The 22,658-nt window shown below is 35.1% G+C and overlaps 2 protein-coding genes across 3 annotated transcripts; both read right to left on the reverse strand.

Moving 5' to 3' along the window:
* Positions 1 to 168: 168 nt before the first annotated feature.
* LOC111285356 (proline-rich receptor-like protein kinase PERK15) lies at positions 169 to 4,412 on the reverse strand. Of its 2 annotated transcripts, none has more exons than XM_022874771.2 (8): positions 3,457 to 4,412; positions 2,243 to 2,815; positions 2,045 to 2,131; positions 1,884 to 1,954; positions 1,655 to 1,731; positions 1,415 to 1,556; positions 1,084 to 1,245; positions 169 to 744 (listed from the first exon to the last, which is right to left on the reverse strand). In XM_022874771.2, the coding sequence occupies exons 1-8, from the start codon at positions 4,025 to 4,027 to the stop codon at positions 730 to 732; spliced, it is 1,698 nt and encodes a 565-aa protein (XP_022730506.2). In that variant the 5' UTR covers positions 4,028 to 4,412; the 3' UTR covers positions 169 to 729. The 2 variants fall into 2 exon arrangements, with proteins under 2 accessions (XP_022730506.2, XP_022730505.2); XM_022874770.2 differs by having other exon boundaries at positions 169 to 707; positions 3,457 to 4,375.
* Positions 4,413 to 14,922: 10,510 nt separating this feature from the next.
* Positions 14,923 to 19,893, reverse strand: LOC111285578 (putative chlorophyll(ide) b reductase NYC1, chloroplastic). The gene is made up of 10 exons (XM_022875094.2): positions 19,275 to 19,893; positions 18,831 to 18,909; positions 18,593 to 18,728; positions 18,321 to 18,395; positions 18,019 to 18,214; positions 17,456 to 17,524; positions 16,686 to 16,825; positions 16,386 to 16,508; positions 15,931 to 16,123; positions 14,923 to 15,483 (listed from the first exon to the last, which is right to left on the reverse strand). Exons 1-10 carry the CDS (start codon positions 19,644 to 19,646, stop codon positions 15,298 to 15,300), a joined length of 1,569 nt encoding a protein of 522 aa, XP_022730829.2. The 5' UTR covers positions 19,647 to 19,893; the 3' UTR covers positions 14,923 to 15,297.
* Positions 19,894 to 22,658: the final 2,765 nt, after the last annotated feature.

The following is a 22,658-nucleotide window of genomic DNA, read 5'->3' on the forward strand; positions in this document are numbered from 1 at the left end:
TGAGTCCTAGCTGGAAACTTGATTTAAATGCTAACAAGCTAGCTAGGTTCTAATGTCACCCACCGAACAAAGGAATCCAAGCATGCTGACAGGAAAAAATTAACAACAAATCAATGTAGAAAGTAAGGTCTCAGCAAACCAAATTGATATTAACATTTACACAACAAATAAAAATAATCAACCAAAATGAATCCATTATTTACTTTTTGTGAATCACTAATAAATACAAATCAATCAAAAACCCTTGATTTAAAAAATTATAGGGATAAAAATTTGTGTGTTATCTCATGAAAAAACACGCCAGTTTTTGCAATCACTACGACATCCAAGTCATAGTATGAAAAAGACAAGGAATGGGGCCTATACAAAGAAATTTGGCAATATTATCGTCAAGAGGTTGAATTTCCGCTAAAGCCTTGGCTATTCTTCTTCTTCATCTTTCCCATCTCCATTTCCCGGGTCGTTTGGCCTTCATTGCTTGAGCCAGAAGGGTATAAACCATATTCGCTGGTGGGCTCACTGTACTCACTACTAGCACCATATTCCTGCGAGCCCAATGCCATCCTCCTGAACCTTTTCATGTCTTCATTGTATTGGCTTGTGTCATAGTCTGAGCTTCCATAAGAGCTGTAAACATTGCTGTGTCCAGGTCTCATTCTTTCATTGAGATCAGACAATGATGCATCTCCTTCTAAAGCACGGACTATCTGCTTGGTTACAAGTTTTGGGTCATTCTGATAAGGACTGGAACATGAAAGTAACTATTATGTCTAACAGAAAGTATGGTATTCACTCATGAACCATCAATCACCACTTGAGCCAACTTGGTTGACAACAGTCATCATACAAAGAAGATTCTTAAGTTGGTTGATAATAGTCATCATACAAAGAAGATCCGAAAGTATGTAATATGCAATCTCTCCCATTAAATTTCCATTAATAGAGATGGATTACTGTCACAGTTATGTGATCATCTTATCAATCTATCTTCAGAGTTATACCTATCAACTAGACATGGCAGAACTAGAATTGAATCTCAATACCCAAAATGGCATTTGAAAGAAATTTCGCTACACCAATTACCTGGCTCATTCGTGGTCGACGTCGTGCTGAATGTCTCACACAAGCAGCAGCACAAGCAACCATGCGACCCATCTCATTGTGGTTATATTCCTTTTGTAACTTTGGATCAACCAGACTGTCAAAGTTTCCATCATCCAAAGCTCTTGTGAGCAAAGGCCTAGCCTGCAATGCCAAATCAGAATTACTTAAATAAAGATTCTAAGAAATTTATATCTAGAATTCTGTAGCTGCAACTGATTCAGAGAGACGCAGAAGAAAATGTAGATGAAACTTATGCATGTTGGTGTGCACTTGTACAGAGAGACCATCATAGACCAAAGTACTAACTAACCCAGTCCACCAAACTGTCTTCCATATTAGAAGAGCCAACGGGTCTGTGTCCGGTAATCAACTCCAAAAGCATGACCCCAAACGAGAAAACGTCTGATTTGTCCGTGAGTTTTCCAGTTGAAGCATACTCAGGAGCCAAATACCTGGAGAGAGTGATAATTATGTGAGTGAAAAACAACTAAAACAATTTTTATCACATATCCTATGTACCAAGCAACAAGATTGCAGGAGGTCTTCTTACCCAAAAGTACCCATCACCCTGGTGGAGACATGTGTGTTGACATCAGAAGAAAACTTTGCTAGACCAAAATCAGCAACCTGAAAACAAAAGTTTCATCTATTATCTCAATGACAATTGTGAGAGACAAGAAAATGCATATATGTTTGGGCAACCAAATAAAGCAAGACGGTCACATTCGAAACTACTGTATCCAAACTTCTACATAGGAGTATTTAAATGAAATCAATACCTTTGCCTCAAACTTGAAGTCCAAAAGAATATTAGTCGTCTTAATATCACGATGAATGATCTTAGGATGACCTGAAAACATTTATAATGGTTACCACAAAGTAGGAGATTAAAATTCTACATCTAGAGCAAGTATGCAAGTGAGAGAGTCAGAAAGCATACAATCTTCATGAAGATATGCCAGTCCTTTCGCAGATCCTAAAGCAATTTTCATCCTAGTTGGCCAATCCATGGTTGGTCGCCCCTTTCCTGCAAGTAGCATTCTCTATCAGAACACTTTACCCAATGAATCAAACATCAATTAGCATTCACAATACTTCAAAGAAGCATTACGACCTGCAACTTCAAAGACAATCTTACCATGCAAGTGAAACTCCAAAGTATTGTTTGGAACAAACTCATAAACAAGCATTCTTGTTGTCCCAGAGATACAGTATCCAACCAGTGAGACAAGATGTTTGTGATGAACACGGCTGATAATCTCAACTTCAGCCTGAAATTCTCTCTCCCCCTGCCCACTTCCAGCCTTCAGTTGCTTGACTGCTACTTCCTTCCCATTTGGGAGAACTCCTCTGTGCACATATCCAAAACCACCTTGTCCAAGGAGGTTTGCATCTGAGAAGCCATCTGTTGCCCTTGCTAATTCCTCATAGGTAAATGTGCTCTTTGAGAAACCTAATGCAATACCAGGTGGGGGTGGTGGAAGTGGGTTTTCAGAACCAGAATAATTAGAGCCAGAACCTCCACTGCTGCTCATGAAAGGTGGAGGTGGTGGAGGAGGTGGCATTGGAGGTGTAGGAGAGCGTCCTGGAGATGGAGGTCGCCATGCTGTAACTGGTGGAGGAATGGGCTTTGGAGGCACTGCACCACATCGATCCGCACGCGGGGGAGGATTTTGTTGCCACTGATACTGCTGGACACCATATGGATCATCTGGGAAAATAAAGAAAAAAAGCCAACAAGCTCTATGAGTTATGATTACCTAGGTCGGAGTTAACAGGGCTACAAGTAAGAAGTTGATAAAATCCTTTTACAATTATCATATGCATCAGCCTCTATGATTCCCAAACAGCCAAAATAAAATAAAATCTCCAAACTCAGTCAAACTGAAATTCAAGTAGAAACATCATGGGCGCAAGGAAGTAGTGTGAACAAAAGCAAAGGTTTAATTAGTCAAAGGCTTGAAGCTTGATCATATGACAGCTCCAGCGAAAGCCATTTACAAAGTTATCCACCTTCCTTATGATCCAATCAAAATCGAAGAGGCTCATGCTAATGCACTAACAACAATGTATATGTAAAACACCAAATATATGATTCAAAAAATCTAATACTATTTGCTTCACTCCAATCATAGATCAATCTTCAAAACCATAAAAATGTGTTTTTTTTTTTTTTAAGAAAAACCATGCAAACCCAAAATGATAAAAAAAAAAAAAAAAAGCCATCTTTTTAATGCAATAGAACGAAAATAAACATAACCCAATTTTCCTATTTAAAACATCAACAAAGTCAATAAAATACCCATAAATCCTATTAACATTCCAATTCCAGAAATATGAAAAAGATCTGACCTTTAGGCCTTGGAGGTGGAGGAGGCACATAGTAACTTTCCTCATCTCTTCTTCTCCTCTTCTTCTGACAACATATAAACAATAAACTCAAAACCAACAATATCGCCACTCCTCCTATAGCTATCCCCACTACCAGTTCCGTCGACACCCCACTGCCCGAATCAGACGAAGACGACGGCGGGGGAGGAGACGGAGTCCCCGAACTCCTCGAAGATGGTGGTGGCGATGAAGTCCCCGGACTTCTCGGGATTGGTGGCGATGGGGTTGACGTAGAAGGAGGCGGAGGGGAAGAATTGGATGATGATGGGGGTGGAGATGTGGTGGCAGGAGGCGGAGGGGAGGTAGAGGAAGAAGGGGGAGGTGATGACGTAGAGGGAGGAGGGGATGGGGTGGTTGAAGGCGGAGGAGCTGATGGGGTGGCTGGAGGTGGAGATGGAGATGGATTGGCGGGTGGTGGGGAGGGCGTGTTAGTTGGCGGCGGAGTTGTGGCGGCTGCTGGCGGTGGGGATGAAGTATTGGTTGATGGCGGTGATGTTGGGGCTGGGGTAGCCCCTGGTGATGGTGATGACATTTTTGTCTCTAAAAAAAAGGAGAAGGGCTGTGAAAAACCTAAAAACTAAAAACTTTTTTAGGTTTTAGTTAGTGAAAAAAAGTAATGTCTGGGGGAAGTTTTTAAGAAAAAAAGGAGAAAAAAAATGAAAGGAAAAAAAAGATTAATTGGGTTTCGGGCGACTGAAGCATTTGATTTGGTAAGAAAATAAGCTTGAGCAAGTTTGAAAGCAGTCGTACTAGTAGTATTTTTGGCACATGCTGGTGGCCCCGGCCCTGCTTGGAACCTTTTCAGATAACGGAAAAAAATGAAAAAGAGATGGGGAGTTAATTGTCTGTTACTGCTACTATTGTTGCTGCTATTAAAATGCCTGTGTTCTTTGGTTTGCTATCGAGTTTAGGACAAAGAGTTGTTTAGTGGGTCCCTTTGACGCGATTGGCCCGCGGTTTTAACCCTACTTACCAAACTCGTTTTGGATGTTTTGTTTTCTATATGTAATTAAATTACTCGTTTTGGATCCTTCTCAAAATCTCGTCTTATGCTATTGTGTTTTTGGAAGTTTCCAATTCGGATTTGCATTCTTTCAGGCTTTGTTTTTCTTTTTATAATTTTGATATGATCAATAATAATTATAGAACAGGAGGCTTGAATTTTTGTCCACGTCGTAATTTATAAGAGTTGTTTTCACTGGTGAACCGTCTTTGAAGTTATTAATTCAGGTTGGTAGGACAAGTGACAGCTGATTATATAAATCCAATTCGATCAAAACTCAAGTTTTTCTTTTATAGCAATAAATTCACCTGAATAGGTCGAATTTGAATGGATTCAAATAGTTTATCATTTTTTTTCTTTTTTTTTTTTCTCTCAAACAAATTGTTATTGATTATGATTGGACCAACTTAAGTTACGAATTGCAGAATCAATCATGGTAGATTGTTTGGATTAGATGGCTATCCAATCAGCACCAACCCCGATCGAGTTGCCAAGAAATTGGCTTCAAATTCGATTCCAAAGCCTAGCAAATGAAATCTATGCAGTCTCAAATTTCAGAAGTTTTTTTTTTTTTTTCCTTGTTGGGCATTGATACTAAAGCTGTAAAATTTTCCAATTCCCGAGTCTCTCTCTGGATTCATGATAACGCAAAAATAAATAAATAAATAAATAAAAAGATTAGCTCAATGTGTAGTCTTGGCAGCGTTGAAACTTCCGACAAGGAAAGGACGAACACATGTAGCGGAAATCGTTCCTTCGTCAATGGCTCAATGCCGAATTTACGGTCTTAAGCATCTTTCCAATTCGGTCGTATCAGTTTTCCTCAGGATTCAGTCTTTCTTAGCAATTGCTCCGCATCGTTTTAGATGTTACTTCTTCTAAAGTAGCCAATTGGCATCAATGCTTGCAACTAAGAAGAATGTTAATTAATTAAAAGGATGACATATTTACAAATGATTTTTTGTATTTTTGCTTAATCATAAATGGTTTGAGTGAGTAGTATTTAAGAAATGGGGCTCCGAGATTAAGTTTGAAACCTAAAGATGATGATGATTGAAAAGTTAATGCTACATTGCTTTCAAAATCAATGTCATGAAATAAAAGTGTAAGGCTAGAGGTGAAATATATCTTTTTGGCTAATTTGAGATTGAAAATGACGTTTACACTCAATTTTTTTTTAAATTTAAATTTACTATTAAATAACAAAAAGTATTTATTTATTTAAAATTTTAATTTACAAACCCAAATTAAAAAGTTTCTAAAGTCAAAAATTATGTAATCTGTTAATAAACTGCTTAATTCTTAATTTTAATTATCAAAATTTAAATTTTGATAATTTTAAATATAAAAAAAATATTAAAGATGTATTTTTACAATCAACCTCAATCTTTGTAAGTAAAATGATTTTATTGTTTCAATATTTTTAAACTTTTATTATTTTATACATATATTTCAAGACATTTAATTCATCATTCAAAATAATGTTAAATACTAAAAATTTTTAAATTATATTTTTTTATCATATTTTTAAACATATTTTTGCAATCTATTTTTTTTTTTACCTGTAATATCAATGCTAAATTGGTGAGAGAACGAAATAGTTAATTGATAATATGCAATTATATTAGAAATGCAATTTTGGGATTAATAACTGTAGGATAAGTAACGGATAAGGTAAAGCATTTTGGTATAGATTTATATACTATCTATATTTGTTTTTCACATGTGAAGCGTATTTAATCGAAGTGATAGGATAGTTGTTACTCCAAGTAAAAGGCAAGCCAGCTGGAAACCAACAGCTAATTGCTTGCAACAATAAGATGCGGATGTACGTGTTTCGTAGTAATAATTATAATAAAATGCTACAATTAGAAATATAATAATAATAATAATAATAATATTGGAAGACTTTTTACGACAAAAAATTTCATAATCTGAATTGTGGTTGTGGATTTTATCGTGTCAGTTCCAGAATTCCAGCATTAGCATATATTTGCCTCCAAAACTAAGCCATCCGGTTTGCATACAAAACCTGAACTTGTCTCAACTTTCAGATAAATTCTGATTATATTGACATTTGAGGAATGAATCCCAAAATCGTCTCTTGTCAGTAGTAAGGTTATAAAAATGAATCCCACTAACAACAAGGCAACGCCAAACAATGAAAATGTAATTTGTTCTTGGCAATAAACATATGGTTTGCGTTTCTCAATTGAGAGGATCCAGGAAGGAAGAAGTAAGCTGCCGGCAATGAATTCTTATAAATACTTAGTGGGTGGAGAGATGTCCTCAAACCTGACTGTAAGCTGACACTGCAGGCTTGTTAGGACTAGACACATTTTTTTACTCGACAGAATCAAAATCTTAAATCATTTCACACACACACACACAGATACATATATATATATATATATATATATATATCCAGCGGAACAACCAAATCAAGATTAATGCAAATCTGGAATACTAAATTCAATTAATATTTTCTGATTAACAATAGCTATCAAATGTCATTTCTTGTCGTTATTTCGGCCCAAAGATTGAACCCAGTGGCATGGTGCATCATTTTTAATTATATTGAAATCTGTTTCTAGCATTAGATTTCCATTTGGGGAAAAACAGAGGAAAAAAAGCAGCTCCACAACAAGTGATTAACAGTAAACTACGTTATACATGTTAATGCTTAAAACTTGGAACTACCTTTCATTGGCACCAACAACGCTTGCAAAGTTGGCGTCAAAGCCATTTAGCTAATCAAATGGACTTATTTTTGAAATTGTTACTATAACATAATATCACAAAAAATGATGATGATGATGATGATCAATGCAGATTCTAATTATTTAACTCAAATGATTCCATGGAAGATCTATTCTCCTATATGACAGCATGTCTTTTACCTTCTGCTACCATTGTCTTCCGAATGGTCTCTTGAAATGTTGTACAGACCAAAATCTTGTTTCCCTTTGGTCTTTACATGATTATTATTATTATAACATTTGGAATTCAAAGGCTCAGCTAACAGATAGAAGTAACTGGCTGGGTGTCATGGGCTATGCTTTCTCTCAATGAAGCAATAGATCGTGTGGCACTTAAATAGATGCTTCCACCTAAGTCAACCAAAGATAGTTCAATATCTAAACAAGCAACTAAGAAGCTATAAGTTAGTCTCAAGCATACACAACGTTATATCGGGATAAAATGGAAGTACACCAAGATGATCTCAACCTTCCTGTATATATAAAAATATATATTTTATTAATATCAAAAAAAGTACATCAAACATTCCCATCATCATCGGGCCAGAGGGGTAGCCCTAGAAGGGTGATCTAATACATACCTTAACCAGTGAGACAGTCTAATTATATACCGACTGTTCACCTCCTCTAAAGAACAAATAAGATTTTATAGTTGTCTTACCTACAACCATTACAATGCTTAAAATGGAGACACTTTTCCTAACACATGAGATCTACCCTCCCCTTTGGCACCTTTATTCGATCATGGCCCTATACATGAGTGGCACATGACAACTTATGCCTAGTCATAACCCATTACAAGGTTGGCTCATGTCATCCTCCTCCACCTATTCTATTGACGTCATCGTCAACTTGTTGGCCTGGAATTTTTTGATCTTTCGCTCGAATGCTCAAAAGTCAGGATCTTTTTCCCAGCTAGTTTCCTCAGGTCCTAAGCCTTCCCACTTCACTAAATATTCATAAATTATTCTTCGAGATACTCTAGATACTCTATCAGCTAAAATCTCTTCAACTTGACGTTCTGATGGTGGTTTTATGGTGATGGTAGCCTTGGTTAACTCCTTGTGACTTGCATCTGTTCACATGAAACGACTTTAAGCTGTTCACATGGAACACTGGATGTACCTTCATCCATTTTGGTGAGTTAATTTTGTAAAAGGCATTTCCCACCTTGAAAAAGATCTTCACTAGACCCTCATATTTACAAACCAACCTATGATCTTGCTTCTTTAAGAACCTAATTTGTTCGGGCAATAGTCTGACAAAAACAAGATCACCAACTTTGAATTGTTGTACCTTCGACCCTTATTGACCCACTTTTTCATGCATTTTGATGCTTTCTCCAAGTATGCTTGTGTAATTTCTGTATTTTATCTCCATTCTTTACTGAGGTTGAATGCTTATGAATTTTTCCCTCCATATGACTCAAAAATATATGTGATAGTCTTGGTAGTTATCTTGTGACCATTTTAAATGGACTTTTGTTTGTGAAAAAACACTTATTAAAATTAAAACAAAGCTAAACTACATCTAACAATGAAGGTCAATCCTTCTTATTAGCTTAAATGAAGTATTTCAAGTACTCCTCAATAACCTATTAAATCGTTCAGTTTGATCATCGATTTTATGGGTGATAGCTTGAAAAAAATGTTAAGTTGAGATCTCAAGATCTTGAAAAGTTTTCTCCAGAATGATCTAATAAATCTCGAATCCTTATCACTAACAATGTTTTAAGAAAGGTCCCAATACTTAATTACATGTTTAAACATCAATCGGGCTGTGTCTTTCAGAGTGTAATACTTTTCGGTAGGAATGAAGGTGACATATTTTGAGAAGCAGTCGATCACCACCAGAATAGAACTAAAATCGCCAACTTTGGGAAGACCCGATATGAAGTCAATGGAGATACTTTTCTAAGGTCTAGTAGGCATAAGTAGTGGTTCAAACAAGCTTACTAGTTTTTTTTTTTTTAACTTTATCCTATTCGCAAATGAGATAAGTCTTAGTATAGTCCATCACATCTTACCGCATATGAGGCCAATAATAGCCTTGTTTTAGTAGAGCCAAAGTACGTTGTCAACCAAGATGACTTGCCCATAGTGTGTCATGGCATTCCCTCATTGGCATCTGTCTTAGACCTCATATTTTTGGCATAAACAATCGAAGACCCTTTGTCAATAAGACCTCATTTTCTTATCAAAAGTATTTGGATTTTTCTTCTTTTACTAACTTCAAGATGGTACTGACCTGCGAATCTTTTCTCAGATTATCTTTAATTTACTTGCAAACATTTACCGTGACTTTACTAGTCGTCATTGAAGCTACTCTTCTAAAAGCAGCCAACTCAGCTCATCTACTCAGTGCATCTGCTACTCAATTGGTTCTTTCGATTGTGTGCTCGAAATAAAATTCAAATTCAACTAAAAATTTTTATCATCTAGCTTGTTTAACCGTAAGTCTAGACTGAGTGAGGAAATGACTAACTGTTGTATTGTCCATCTTCATGACAAATTGTGAACTCAACAAATAGTGTCGCTATGCTCTTAAATAATGAATTACTGCTAGGAGTTCCTTTTTTTGAGTCGTATATCTCATTTCAGCTTCACTCAACTTTTGACTTTCAAAGGTTATCGGGTGTTGTTCTTGTATGAGTACTCCCTCAATAGCAAAATCAGATGCATCAGTTTAAACTTTAAAAGGCTTCGTAATGTCAGAGAGAGCCAAGATAGGATCTTTCATCATAGCTTCTTTCAATCCTTTAAAAGCCTCTTAACATTCATTTGTCCAACACTATTTATGTTTTTTTTAATAGCTCTGTAAGGCAATGATTTTACGAGAGTACCTTTCTATAAATCTTTTATAACAATTGAAAAATAATAAAAATGAGCGAAATTCATTGACATTATTTGGTGTTACCCATTTTTTGATAACCTTAACTTTTTTCATGTCCATTCGAATATGGCCTTATTCAACAATGTGGCCTAAGAAGTGGATTCGTGTCTGAGTAAATGCACATTTCTCTTTTTTAACATACAGCTGGTGGTCTTGTAATCTTTGAAACACAAGACATAGGTGCCCTTAGTTCTTCTTTAGGGTAAAACTATAGACCATTATATCATCTAAATAAATGACCATAAACTTGTCAAGGCAGTCATGAAATATCTTATTCATCAAGGTACAAAATGTGACAGGGGCATTAGTCAATCCAAAAGGCATAACAAGGAATTTGAATGCACCATATCGCGTTACACAAGTGATCTTTAGCTCATCTCTTTCAGTAATTCTGACCTGATGATAACCATATCTTAAATCCAATTTGAAAAGTACTTAGCCTGGCTTAGTTGATCAAATAAATTTATAATAAGTGGGATGGGATATTTGTTCTTCACAGTGACTTTGTTCCAGGCCCTATAATCCACACACAACTATAAACTCCCATCAGGCTTTTTTTAAAATAGTACAAGTGCTTCAAATGATACTTTTAATGGTTTAATGAACCCAGCTTGTAAAAGTTCATCTAATTATCTTCTCAATTCAGCTAACTCGGGGGGAGCCATGCAATAGAGAGCTTTAGCTGGTAGCTTGACTCCCGAAAAAAGCTTAATCTCATGGTCCATTGATCTTCGAAAAGGTAAGACTTTAGGTAATTGCTCTAGCATCACACTCTTATATGCTTCTAATACCTTTTTCACCTCATTTGGTACCTCTTCCAACTCAGTCCCTTCTTTATAGATTAGCATGGCCACATATAAGGGCTTGTCTGTCTTTATCATTTTTTTAAATTTTAAGGCTAAAATTATTTTTTTCTCATTCTTAGGATGGATCATGGCTGGTACAACACATGAATGTTTCCCTAAGAATAATAGATAACTAACAGCGGGGATTGGGATTACCTGAGCCAACATCATGAATTCTAATTTTAAGACAACATCAAAATCATCCATGGGGGAGACCGTGAAGTCTACATTTTTTTTTCATGGCCCTAACTTGATTATCACACTTTTAGAGCTCTCACTGATCGTAAAGGCTAGTGAATGAACTGCTTTCATTTATCCACAGTCTTTATTAACCTTGAGACCACACCTCTTTACTTCTTCTGGTGTGATAAAGGTATCGGTTGCACCCGTGTCTACCATGACTTTTGTGTTCTTCCTATTTACTATTAGGTTCACATACATCGAGTCTCTCTCAATTTTTTTTTATCAAATTTAATTAAATACAAAGGGCATTAAAGAATCATATTGAGCCTATCTTAGCTGGCTCATCTGTATCTTCTTCGATTATTTCGGGCACTTTAGTGGACTCTTGAAATGAGACTCTCAAAGTATTAAAGGCACTTTTATGTGGGCATTCAACCACTCGCTACCGCCCTTGGCATAGAAAGCAAGCTAGTGGTTGTCTTGGTTTAAAAAATAATGCATTGTTTACCTTGGGTTGTGTATTGTCTCGACCAAAAGGCCTCTTATCAAATCTCCTATTAAGGGGTCATCCATTCTAGCCATTTTTTTCTCATTCTTAAAGTTTGAGTTACTGCCACCTGATGAAGGATTCTTTCATTTTAAGGGACTATCATCATAATTATGAAGACGTTCAGCAACAGCCATGGCAATGGTCACATCTTGCACCTTCTATCTTTGTAATTTTACCTTGGCCCAAGGTTTGAGGCCCTCAAAAAAATAAAACATCTTATCCTTTTCAAACATATCTCTAATGTCCAACATCATAGTAGAAAAGCTCCTCATAAACTTTTATATCGTTCTTGTTTGCACTAATTCTTGAAGCCTCATTCAAGCTATATACTGCACATTCTCAGGGAAGAATTAGTTCTTTAACTCTTGTTTAAGATCTGTCCAAGTTTTAATAGGACATTCATCATTTACAAATTTTGAATACCACCATAACTTGGCATCACCTCCAAGGTACATTAAAGCCATTGTAACTTTATTCTTCTCTTATTCTGTGTGTACAGCTCGAAAGTATTGCTCCATATTAAACAAAAAATTCTCAAGCTCTTTGGCATCTCTTGCCCCCTCATAACATCTAGGCTCTGGCATTTTGGCCTTTTTTCTTTTTTCCATCAAACTAGCATCTGAACTAGCTACCGCCATTCACAGAACACTCACTGGAGCCCTAAGCTCCTCAAAGTCTCTTTAGAGGACATTTAAAGCATCTCTGGTCTCTTTGCCCAAGTTATGTAGAGATCAGACAATTCTCGCTGGGTTGTCTCGATCTCTCTCAATCGATCATTAGTTATCACGTGAGCTTTTAGGGCAGCCATCGCATCCTCAAGCTCCTCAATCCTTTGTTGATCACTAAATCCATCACTCGTTGCCATTTTATTAATTCTCTAGCACTTCTCAACCGTGCTCTGATACCACGTGTCACGGACTATGCTTTTTCTCAATCAAGCAATAGATCGTACGACACTTGAATGGACGTTTTCACCCAAGTCAGCTAAGGATAGTTCAATATCTGAACAAGCAACCAAGAAGTCATAAGTCAGTCTCAAGCATACACAACATTATATTAGGGCAAAATGGGAACACACCAAGGTGACTTCAGCCTTCCCGTATATATAAAAATATCTATTTTATTAATATCAAAAAAGTACATCAAACCTTCTCACCATCGTCTGGTCAAAGGGGCAGCCTAGATGGGTGATCTAGCACATACCTTATCCAATGAGGCAGCCCAACAATATGCCGATTGCTCACCCCCTCTAAAGAGCAAATGAGATTTTATAGCTGTCTTCCCTACAACCATTATAATGCTTAAAATAGGGATATTTTTTCTAACACATGAGATCTACTATTCCCTTTGGCACCTCTACATGGTCATGGCCCTATACATGGGTGGCACATAACAACCTATGCCCAGTCATGACCCTATACAAGGTTGGCTCATGACACCGGGTTAGCATTTCCAGACATCATGAAAAAAATTTGATTGAAGTTGCTGGGGATCATTGACTTATTGTTTCGAATGGTTCGGCAGGCTTAAGGCTGGAGAGTAAGGTATCCACTACGAAAGTTTTAATCCCATGGGTCTTGACCTTAATACTATTCTGCGAATTGTTTAGAATGGCTTTTGCTATTAAGTTCGGGCATTTAAATAGCGGTTGTGGTCATGTTTTTTGTCATATCACATTTATCACGTTTTCGGATACAACAGAGATTATTGCGGTCATCAAAATCATCGCGGTCGTGAATTTTTTTTAATTTTACACAATTTGTTATAAAATATAATAATTATAATTATAATTATAATCATAAAAACTCTTATTTAATAATTTTTAAAATAGTTTATGATACTTTTTTTATTTTCTAAAAAACAACTATTCACAATTTTAATTAGATTATAATAAATAGAATATTCAATAATTATACAAAAATAAAAATAAATTAATAAGAATTAGTTTAATAGCAAAAGAATTGACAACAATATAAATACCAAAACAACAAAAAAATTATTAAATTTTAAATATAAAATTATAAATTAATAAATAACAAAATCAAAATATAATATTTAATTTTAATTATTTTTAATTTAACTTATACAAAAAAATTTATTAAAATTTTTCATCTAAAATCTTTATATATATCATATTAAATTATTAATCTCTTAATTTTTTCAATTATAAAATCTCAATCCCTCTAACTAAATTTTATCTAAAAAAATTTTAAAAATTATAAATTTATAAATTTATATTTTAATAAAATTAAATAAAAAACCACTCATCCTCACCCTTGCCCAATGCACCCGACCCCACCCCCTCACTTTACCCCCAACGCATCATACCCCACCAAATCCCACCCCCCACCCATCATTCTATCTGAGATAAGACCCCACCTTACCCCACTCTTTCATTCAAACAATCCCTAAATTTTTTTTAAAATTTTTTCTGTTCATTTTCAACTTTTTTCATGACGTTGTTCTCTCAAATCAACTCAGTCAATTTTTATTTTTTTTTTGCATCTCTCTCTCTTATATTCTCATCTTTCTTACTCAGATTTTCACAAATATAAATATCAACATTATTCAACAAAAATTAAAAAAAATAATTTAATTTCTTCTTATCTTTTTTGATTTTGATTGTTAATTAAAGATTTGCGATTGATTTGAATTAAGGTAATTATCGATTGAATGTTTGATAGTTAATACTGTTTTTTAATATTTTTTAGATGAATTTTGAAATTGAGAATATGAGAATAAAATTGACTAACTAAGTTACCTTTTCTTTTGACTTTTATTTTTACTTTTGCTTTTGTAATCTTAGTTATTTTATTTTGATTTTTTAAAATCTCACTATATTGGGTTGAAACTTGAATTTTTTTTTTTATTTGTACTAATGAAAAAACGGGATAACGGTAATAATATCATTTTAAGTGTGATTAAATTTTTTAACCATATTTTTTTTTATAACAGTAGCGGGTGGTAGCACTTTCGCAATTTCGTGGTCACTATTATGTTAAAAACACTGCTATTTGATCTCTGATTGAGTTTTCTGCACATACAACCCAAAAGGCACGGCCGAGTCTGCAATAAACAAGCAATGCAAGGGAACCTATGGGCCTAGAATTGTGCATGGGGACTGGGGAAACAAGTAAAAAGCGCTTTGCAGAAAGAGTGCTCTTAGAATGGTTTTTAACATCTAATACTAGCAAGTAAGAATAAAGGAAGGATCTAAATTTCATTACATGAATACATGTTACAAGTTTAGGAATAAAAAATGCTTCAATAAAAATCTAATGTCTATCTGCTACTGTATTCAGAACCCATAAATCTTGTCCAAACCAGTATTCATATACTTGGAAGTCAAAACATATGGGCTTATGTGTAAGACAAACTGATGAGTTGGAGGTTAGATAAATGCCTATCCTGAGAGGTTGCAGGCGAAAAAAACCAACCATAAAACGGCTGTTTGGGCTTTAGAATCGTACCATATGTCACTTCTACAACGACAGGCATCATACTTGGCTCCTTCACTGAGAGCACTGCTATACTGTAGTCTTGATGCCTTCGGATTATGACTGCGAAGTCTCAGGTGCCGGGTAATGTGCTGCTCGTACTAGAAAGGATAATGAAGGCACAAACAACTGAAAGTGAGAACACAGACACCCAAGTGTTTTCTGTGTACATATCCATTGCATCTGTAAATGAGAACCGAGTACGGTTTTCAGCCCAATTTCGAATTCGGTCTGCCTCTGCTGCATATAATGCCCTGCCCTGCACATACACATGCTTGCATTCAAACCAAATTTTGGGAAATAGGAAAGAGGAAACATGTTCAATGTCCCAACAGTTTAACTATCAGAATGACAACATCCATTTCACCGAAATGCAATCAATTCAAGCAAAGAGAGGCTTTAGTGCCAGAAACTGGGATTAGGACAAAAGACCATGCAGCATAGAAAATTAGGAGAAGTGGCCTGAGCTATAAAAATCTGACTTTTCGCATCATTAATGAGGCTGGCTTTAGATGTGGAGTATCTTTAAAGCTTGAATTATCAGTTCATCCATACAGCTGATTTAATTAAAAGGATTCTAAGAACAAAACTTTGCCAATTGAGTCCAAACATTCCCTTACTACAGGATTTATTAGCTGCTGGATACCATTTTGTTATAATGATTGCAACTATGTGACAAATGCTTTCCCCAGAGAATCAAGAATACCTGTTCATCAAACCAGCGACCTTGTCGCAGCCAGGCAGTGACTAAAGCCAATAGTATCCGAGGTGGGGTCAAGTAGTTGATGGCCTTCCCTGTCCCCTTTACAACCCGCATTCTTGGAACTAGACTTCTAGCAACAGTCTCGGGAAGCTCACAGATTATATTAAACATTTGTTTATTCTTAATGGTTGAACCACTGCAAAAGAGCAAAACAAATATTGAACAACAATAGCACATTTATCCAGAAATAAATATTTGTATCATGCAAAATAAAATGACACTGAGGGACAAGTCACTAAACGCAAATTGGATCCGGCAAGTTTACGTTGTCAAACACTCGAATTACATGTTCAAAATAGGTATATAAATAGTTGCAACCTCTTGCAATGATGAGCTGAGCAAGCCAACAGATGCATAAAAGAGACTGCCTCGCAAAAATCAGGATGTATCCAACATACCTTAACAGCAGATCTGTAAGGACCATGCCTGGAGATGCTGTATGGATTCCTACTTTAGAACGTTTGCACTCCTTCAAAAGTGATGCATTAAGCTGTCTTAGACCACACTTCGTTGACCCATATCTAGAAGTTTGTGAAAATAAAGAGAGTAATCATCGTCATTAACTATTGAAAACTTCAAAACATCACAAATTTTTGAGATCTGTTGAGTGAAATTTTCAAAAACATTACTGGTGCAAGACATAAGTGGCTGCCCACGAGAAAAAGAACTAACTACAGTGACAAATAATGGCAACTTACACAGCAGTCAAAGGAGTGCTAGATCCCCCAGAACCTGCACCATCCATGTTAAATATGTGCCCCCCCTTCGGCTGGTTTTTCATGATGAGCATGGCATCCCGAGTGCAGAGAATAGAACCAACAAGGTTTGTTGAGACAATCTACCACATAATCAGCTAGTCAGAGACAAGCTACTGCCATCTTGTTAATCATATACTACAAGCCATTTCAGCCACTAGGTATCAAAGTGCATATGTCACGGACCTAAGGAAGAGTCATGAATTTTACATCGAACATAATAGGAGGGTCACTGAGGTATAAAAAAGGTTCACACCACCTTTTTCTTGTGAGACGCTTTTTATAAGACAAAATCATGAGGCCAAGGGGCCAGAGCGGATAATACCTCACAAAGGTGTGAACCATGGCGGTCAAGCTGATCCGGGACGTCGAACGAATGGATGCCTGGGTCCCGGAGCTGCACGGGTTCAAAGCTTAAGTCTCGACCCGTGACACGTGCATCTGACTTAAATATTTGTGTTTCATAAACGAATTACAGTGAGAGAAAATCAATCACTAGTTGGCTATTGGCTCTTGGTTAGTTGTGTTACACACACTAATTACAGGCAGAAAAATTTGAGAAAATGATAAATAGAAGGAACAGGTAATTCAATATCCTAGTTCCTACACTTTAGGGAACCTTACAAGCTTCAGAGAATTAGAGAGGATTCTACATTATTGAAATGCAAAAAGGTGGATTTGCTCAAGTAACATATCTAACAAATCAAAAATACCTGTTTAATATCTTCATCACTGAACTGTAGCAACGGTCTAAAACCTTTGTTAGTGCCAGCATTATTTATCTGCCGATGAAAAAACAAATCAGAATCACAAAGTGCATCGTATTTTGCACACTTCTTTGTCCAACCCCAACAAACAGAACTAAATTGCAGATAATCAAACATGCAATAATCGCTGTAGTCATCATCAATAGTCCCACATCATGCACAACTGTTATAAACTCAGCATCTATAAGAACATAATAAGCAAATACATTAAAACCTCCCAAACAGAATAGGAAATGGCCATTTGTGAAGAGCTATTTGCTTGCAGGTTCAAGATTTCAGTTTAATAATATCAATACAGATTTCATTATGTTTCATAAGGTTTTGAGTCAAGAATAATTCATAATTATCATAAGGTCATTCAATTTCCTCCAAAATTTGACCTAACACCATTCCCCAAAAGCATCGACATGCTAACATGACACTGCAGTGCATCTTGTATGCATGTGTTCGCATGGCATGCAAGAGAGTGAGAGGGAAAAAAGTTACAAACATCAGGCTATATAACTCACCCAAATGTCAACAGAACCAAGTTCACTGGTGGCAAATTTGGCCAATTTTTCAACATCATTGAAGTCGCAAACATCACATGCTATGCCAACCACTTTTGCTTGTTCCAGATTCTTGCTAGATGAACCACCACCAGCAGTCATACCTTCCTTCAGGTTTTCCTCAAGTTCTTTGACAGTCATATGAACAGACTCAGGACTGTCTTCACAATATCCAATAAGGATAGGGTGTTGTGAGAACCATATTGATAAAAATTATATGTAAAGTATCATAAACTAGGGTTAATTATGAGTTTGTACTCCACCTGCGAGAAGCAACAACCACACGATCTCCCGAAAGAAGAAATTCTCGAGCAAGTGCTTTTCCCAGTCCCCTTGTGCTACATCAGACCAGTCAAAAACACAACCACAAAAAAGAAAAGGTAAGTGCTCTGTATCACAGATCCATTAGCAACTTACCTATGTAAAATTCTGTTTCTAAGTAACTAAATATGACTTCAGGTCTTAAGTGAAACCGATAGTAAAGCTTACCAAAGAAACTAAAAATCAAATACCATGAGCAAACCATATATTGTACCTTCCAGTTATAACAACATTTCTTGGACCGGCTCGACAGTGTTCATCTAGAACCATATTAGCTCCAGTCATGGTTCCAATGATAATCCCTCCAACCCAGCTATACCAAATCAATGTATTCATCTGACTGTCCCCACCTATATATAGAAATATTGAACTTTCAGAGATGGATCATTCCTTGAAGAAAGGCATCTAAATCAATTCAAATATCCACAAGTACGAAATGTAGATTGGCTAACCGGACAACTGAAAAGCAGTCAAGAGTATCGCTCCAGTGCTCATCATGGTCACAATATATCTTCCTATTTGGATAGCAATCTGGTTCATAAGAGAAACCCAAAGGTTAAATCCAAGTTGCACCGGTGTTTATATAGATCAATATTGGATAAAATAATTTTGAAATGTTACAACAAGCCCTATAGCTCATATCAGCCAACACTAGAAACCCAGCAATGAGTAAATTTTCATAAATTACTTGGAAATTAACCAATTATACAAATTCTAAGATACTTGCATAGACTCATTTACCAGACTAATTATAAAGCATAATAAAAATAGTTGAAACTTGAATTTTATAGAACAAATTCCAAAAGCAATCCAAAAAGAGAGAGAGAGAGAGAGAGAGAGAGAGAGAGAGAGAGATTCAATTAATTAAACACAACTGACAATTACATATAACTCACCGAAGAGAAAACTTCATCAACTTTAGCCACAGCTTTTTCATATTCATCTTGAGATTGAGAACCGAACTTACTAACCCCAAAAACAGTAGATTTCAAAGATTTCCAAAACCCATCTCCTTTTTCTAACTTCACTTCATTTTCCATTAAAACCCCATACTTTCTCTCTCTTTCCATCTCTTTCTCTTTCACTTCCTCTCCATCTTCTCTCTTAAACGACCGACACTTTTGCACGTAAACCCCATAACGGTTTCTAGTTATAACAGGTAACCGTACAAAACAACCCCGTTTAAGCCAGTTCCGTTGTTGTTCCTTGAAACAAAACTGTTGGTCTTTCTGGAAAGTACATAAGTGAATCTTTGTCACTGCCGCCATTTTTGTAAGAGATTGGAAATTTGGAACTAAAAACTGAACGTTTCAGTTCCAACTTCCAACTTTAATGGGAATGAAACAAAAAAAAAATCGTTTCTCACGTACAACAATTCTCTGTTCAGTTTTCTCCTAATTATCCAATTTATGCATTTTTGCAGTCAAATTTTGTTCTTACAAAATACAATAAGGTAATAACTGTGTGATAAAAAAATTTTAAAAATATCGGAGAGATGGATTTGAGACGAATCTTAGGTGGAGGAGTGTGATGACCACACGTTAAAGAAACCAAATCTGGTGCATTTTTAGACGACACGTGGCGTCGTGGGTCGGCTTCTCCTTGTCGGTTAGGAAGCCGAAGGAGGGCTACGCTTTTACGCCATGTATTTTAGGCTTTTGCGTTTTGGCTTTGGGCGGTTGGGTTTTTGGGTACTCAACTCAATTTGGTTTAGTACGTAATCTAAATACTAACCATTAACGACCAGCAGCAAGTTAGGACTTTGGGACTCATTTTGGTTGACTGTGGGGATAACCATGAAGACAATACGCAAAAGCAGCCATGGATTTGACCGTCATCTCTAGTCGATGGTAATGTCGACTCCTTTGTCACAAATACTTGCTAAATTATGAAACTAAAAGCTTAGTTCACGATCAACTTTGTTTTTTTTTTTTTTTTTAATTTTAGAAACTATCATTGATACTCAAAGATGGTTACAGTCAACAGTAATAATTTCTTGGATAATGGGAGGAAATTCCTCTACCCAATACATATATAATAGTTTCTGCCACGGTAGGTTCCTTTACCCCCCCCCCCTCTCCATGGTTGATACCGCACCTAACACTATTTCTTCATTGTCCCTTACAGCCACCCTAATGCCCATTACATTTTAAGGCACCATCAAAATTTACCTTCATAAGAAAAGGGGCTGGTGCTACAATGATCCTTTAATCCACTATCTGATTTTGCTGCATTGGCTTGTCGAAACTCCTCCAGGAAGTTAGTTGTCCTATTCGGATGTCTTCTCTCATTATTTTTAACCTGGACATTTATGCTATTCCAAATGGGCCAGCATATTATCAGACCATATTCAAAGCTATTTTTTATCAACCACCTCGGAGATTTTTTAGTGCCACCCTTTGTCCTCATCACAACATGTATTTATCCAGGCAGGATCGATTGTCACCTCATCCCACACTTCCTTTGCAGCTTCACAGCCCTTATTCCAAGAGAAGAATCAAATTCTGAATTCTCCTTTTCAAACTATTAGTAAAAAAAAGCAGATTCGTTAGAGCGTTTTATCAAACTTAAAAGCCTAACTTTGTTTGATTCTAATCACGTAATAGAAGGTTTTGGACCGACAAATCCGGAAAAAAAAATTTACTATTACTCTAATTGGTCAAGGAGAGAGCTTATAGACTCGATTTTTTTGGTAAGTATTTCCAAAAGAAAATTATAAATGCATCATAGGTGTTTTTTATTTTTTTATAAAGCATTATATGTGCTTTTAAAATTATTCGATAAATAAATTAAACCTAGATAAAATTTCAAAAATACCCATGTCATAACCATATTATAAAAAATTCCATGAGAGCTTAGGTTGGCTTCAGTTATGCGCAGTCAAGCCATACTCCCACCATCTCAAAATGTATATCCTTATTTAATTTTCATGATATTTAAAAAAATAATTTTAGAGTATTTAATATTATAATTATTTGTACTAAAATTAATATATCACAATTTTTAATATCAAAAAATAAAAAATTTATGAAAATAAATTTAAAATATAGAAAAAAAAGTTTTAACCTTTTAGGTGCTTGAAAACTAAAAGAAACATAACATAAACAAATAAGTATATAATTTTATTATTTTTTAAAAAATACGTACAGTTGGATAGAATTTAAATTTTATGATGAGACACAAATCTAAAATTTAAGAAATATTTATAATTAATAACTTTGACTAAAATCACTATCATTAATAATTATTGATAGTTAATATAAGTACTTTAAAGATATATTTCATATATAAAATTATAATATAATAATATAATAAATTAAATTAAATTAAATAATATTATTTTATTTTATATTTGATATGTATAAATATTATGATAGAATAATTTATTTATATATTAAAATTATTTTTTTAAAATATATAAATTTAAATTATTAATATAATTTTTAAGTATATAATAATACATATAAATTTAATCTCATTGAATAAAAATATTTTTTTTTACTTTTGAAAAATGGAATCATCGTTTTACACTAAAAAAATAATTAATCATTCTTATAATTCTATTTTTTCATATATAAATTAAATATAATATAAAATAATCACCATCTTATTTATAATTTTATATATCAAATATAATCCAAAATTTTAATATTATTAATTAATATCAGTTGTAGCAAACATATTAAAATAGTATTAGTTTCGTGAGAATTAGCACAAAATTTTGACATGATTCAATGATAATCACATATCATTAATTCATAATAAATGAAAGATAAATATTATTTTAAATATTTCAAATGGATAAGTATGACTTTTTTTGTAAAAAAATTATAGAATTTACAATATATTACTTAGCCCTAAAAAAATAAATCATGATAGTTTCTTCTGTACTTCTACTTGCAAAACTTTATTTCTTCTTTTTTTTATCCTCCATAATTGGTTTTCTTGCCACTTCACCATTTTCCCCTTAGTCACTTCCCTCCTGTATTAACACCTCTGAATCTGTCTCAATCTTTACCTTGCTAAAACCCGGCTCCTTTGCTAACTTAACCCCTTCTCTCACAGCCGATGCTTCAACCACCAAAGCTGAGCCAGCTAGAGCCTCTTCTGGAGCCCTCCATTTTTCTTGCGTTTGCTTGTTCACTCTTTTTTTATTTTCTCCATCTGACTGTTATTCAGAATCTTTTCAGCAAAGAAATTTGTGAATTTTGAATTACTTGATTTTAGAAGAACATAAGCACGTTCACTTCCAAAATTTCATCCTGATTAACTAGCAAAAA

Source organism: Durio zibethinus, chromosome 6 (genome assembly GCF_047325235.1).
Source record: "Durio zibethinus cultivar Kanyao isolate XHJ-2024 chromosome 6, ASM4732523v1, whole genome shotgun sequence".
In the NCBI taxonomy this organism is placed as follows: domain Eukaryota; kingdom Viridiplantae; phylum Streptophyta; class Magnoliopsida; order Malvales; family Malvaceae; genus Durio; species Durio zibethinus.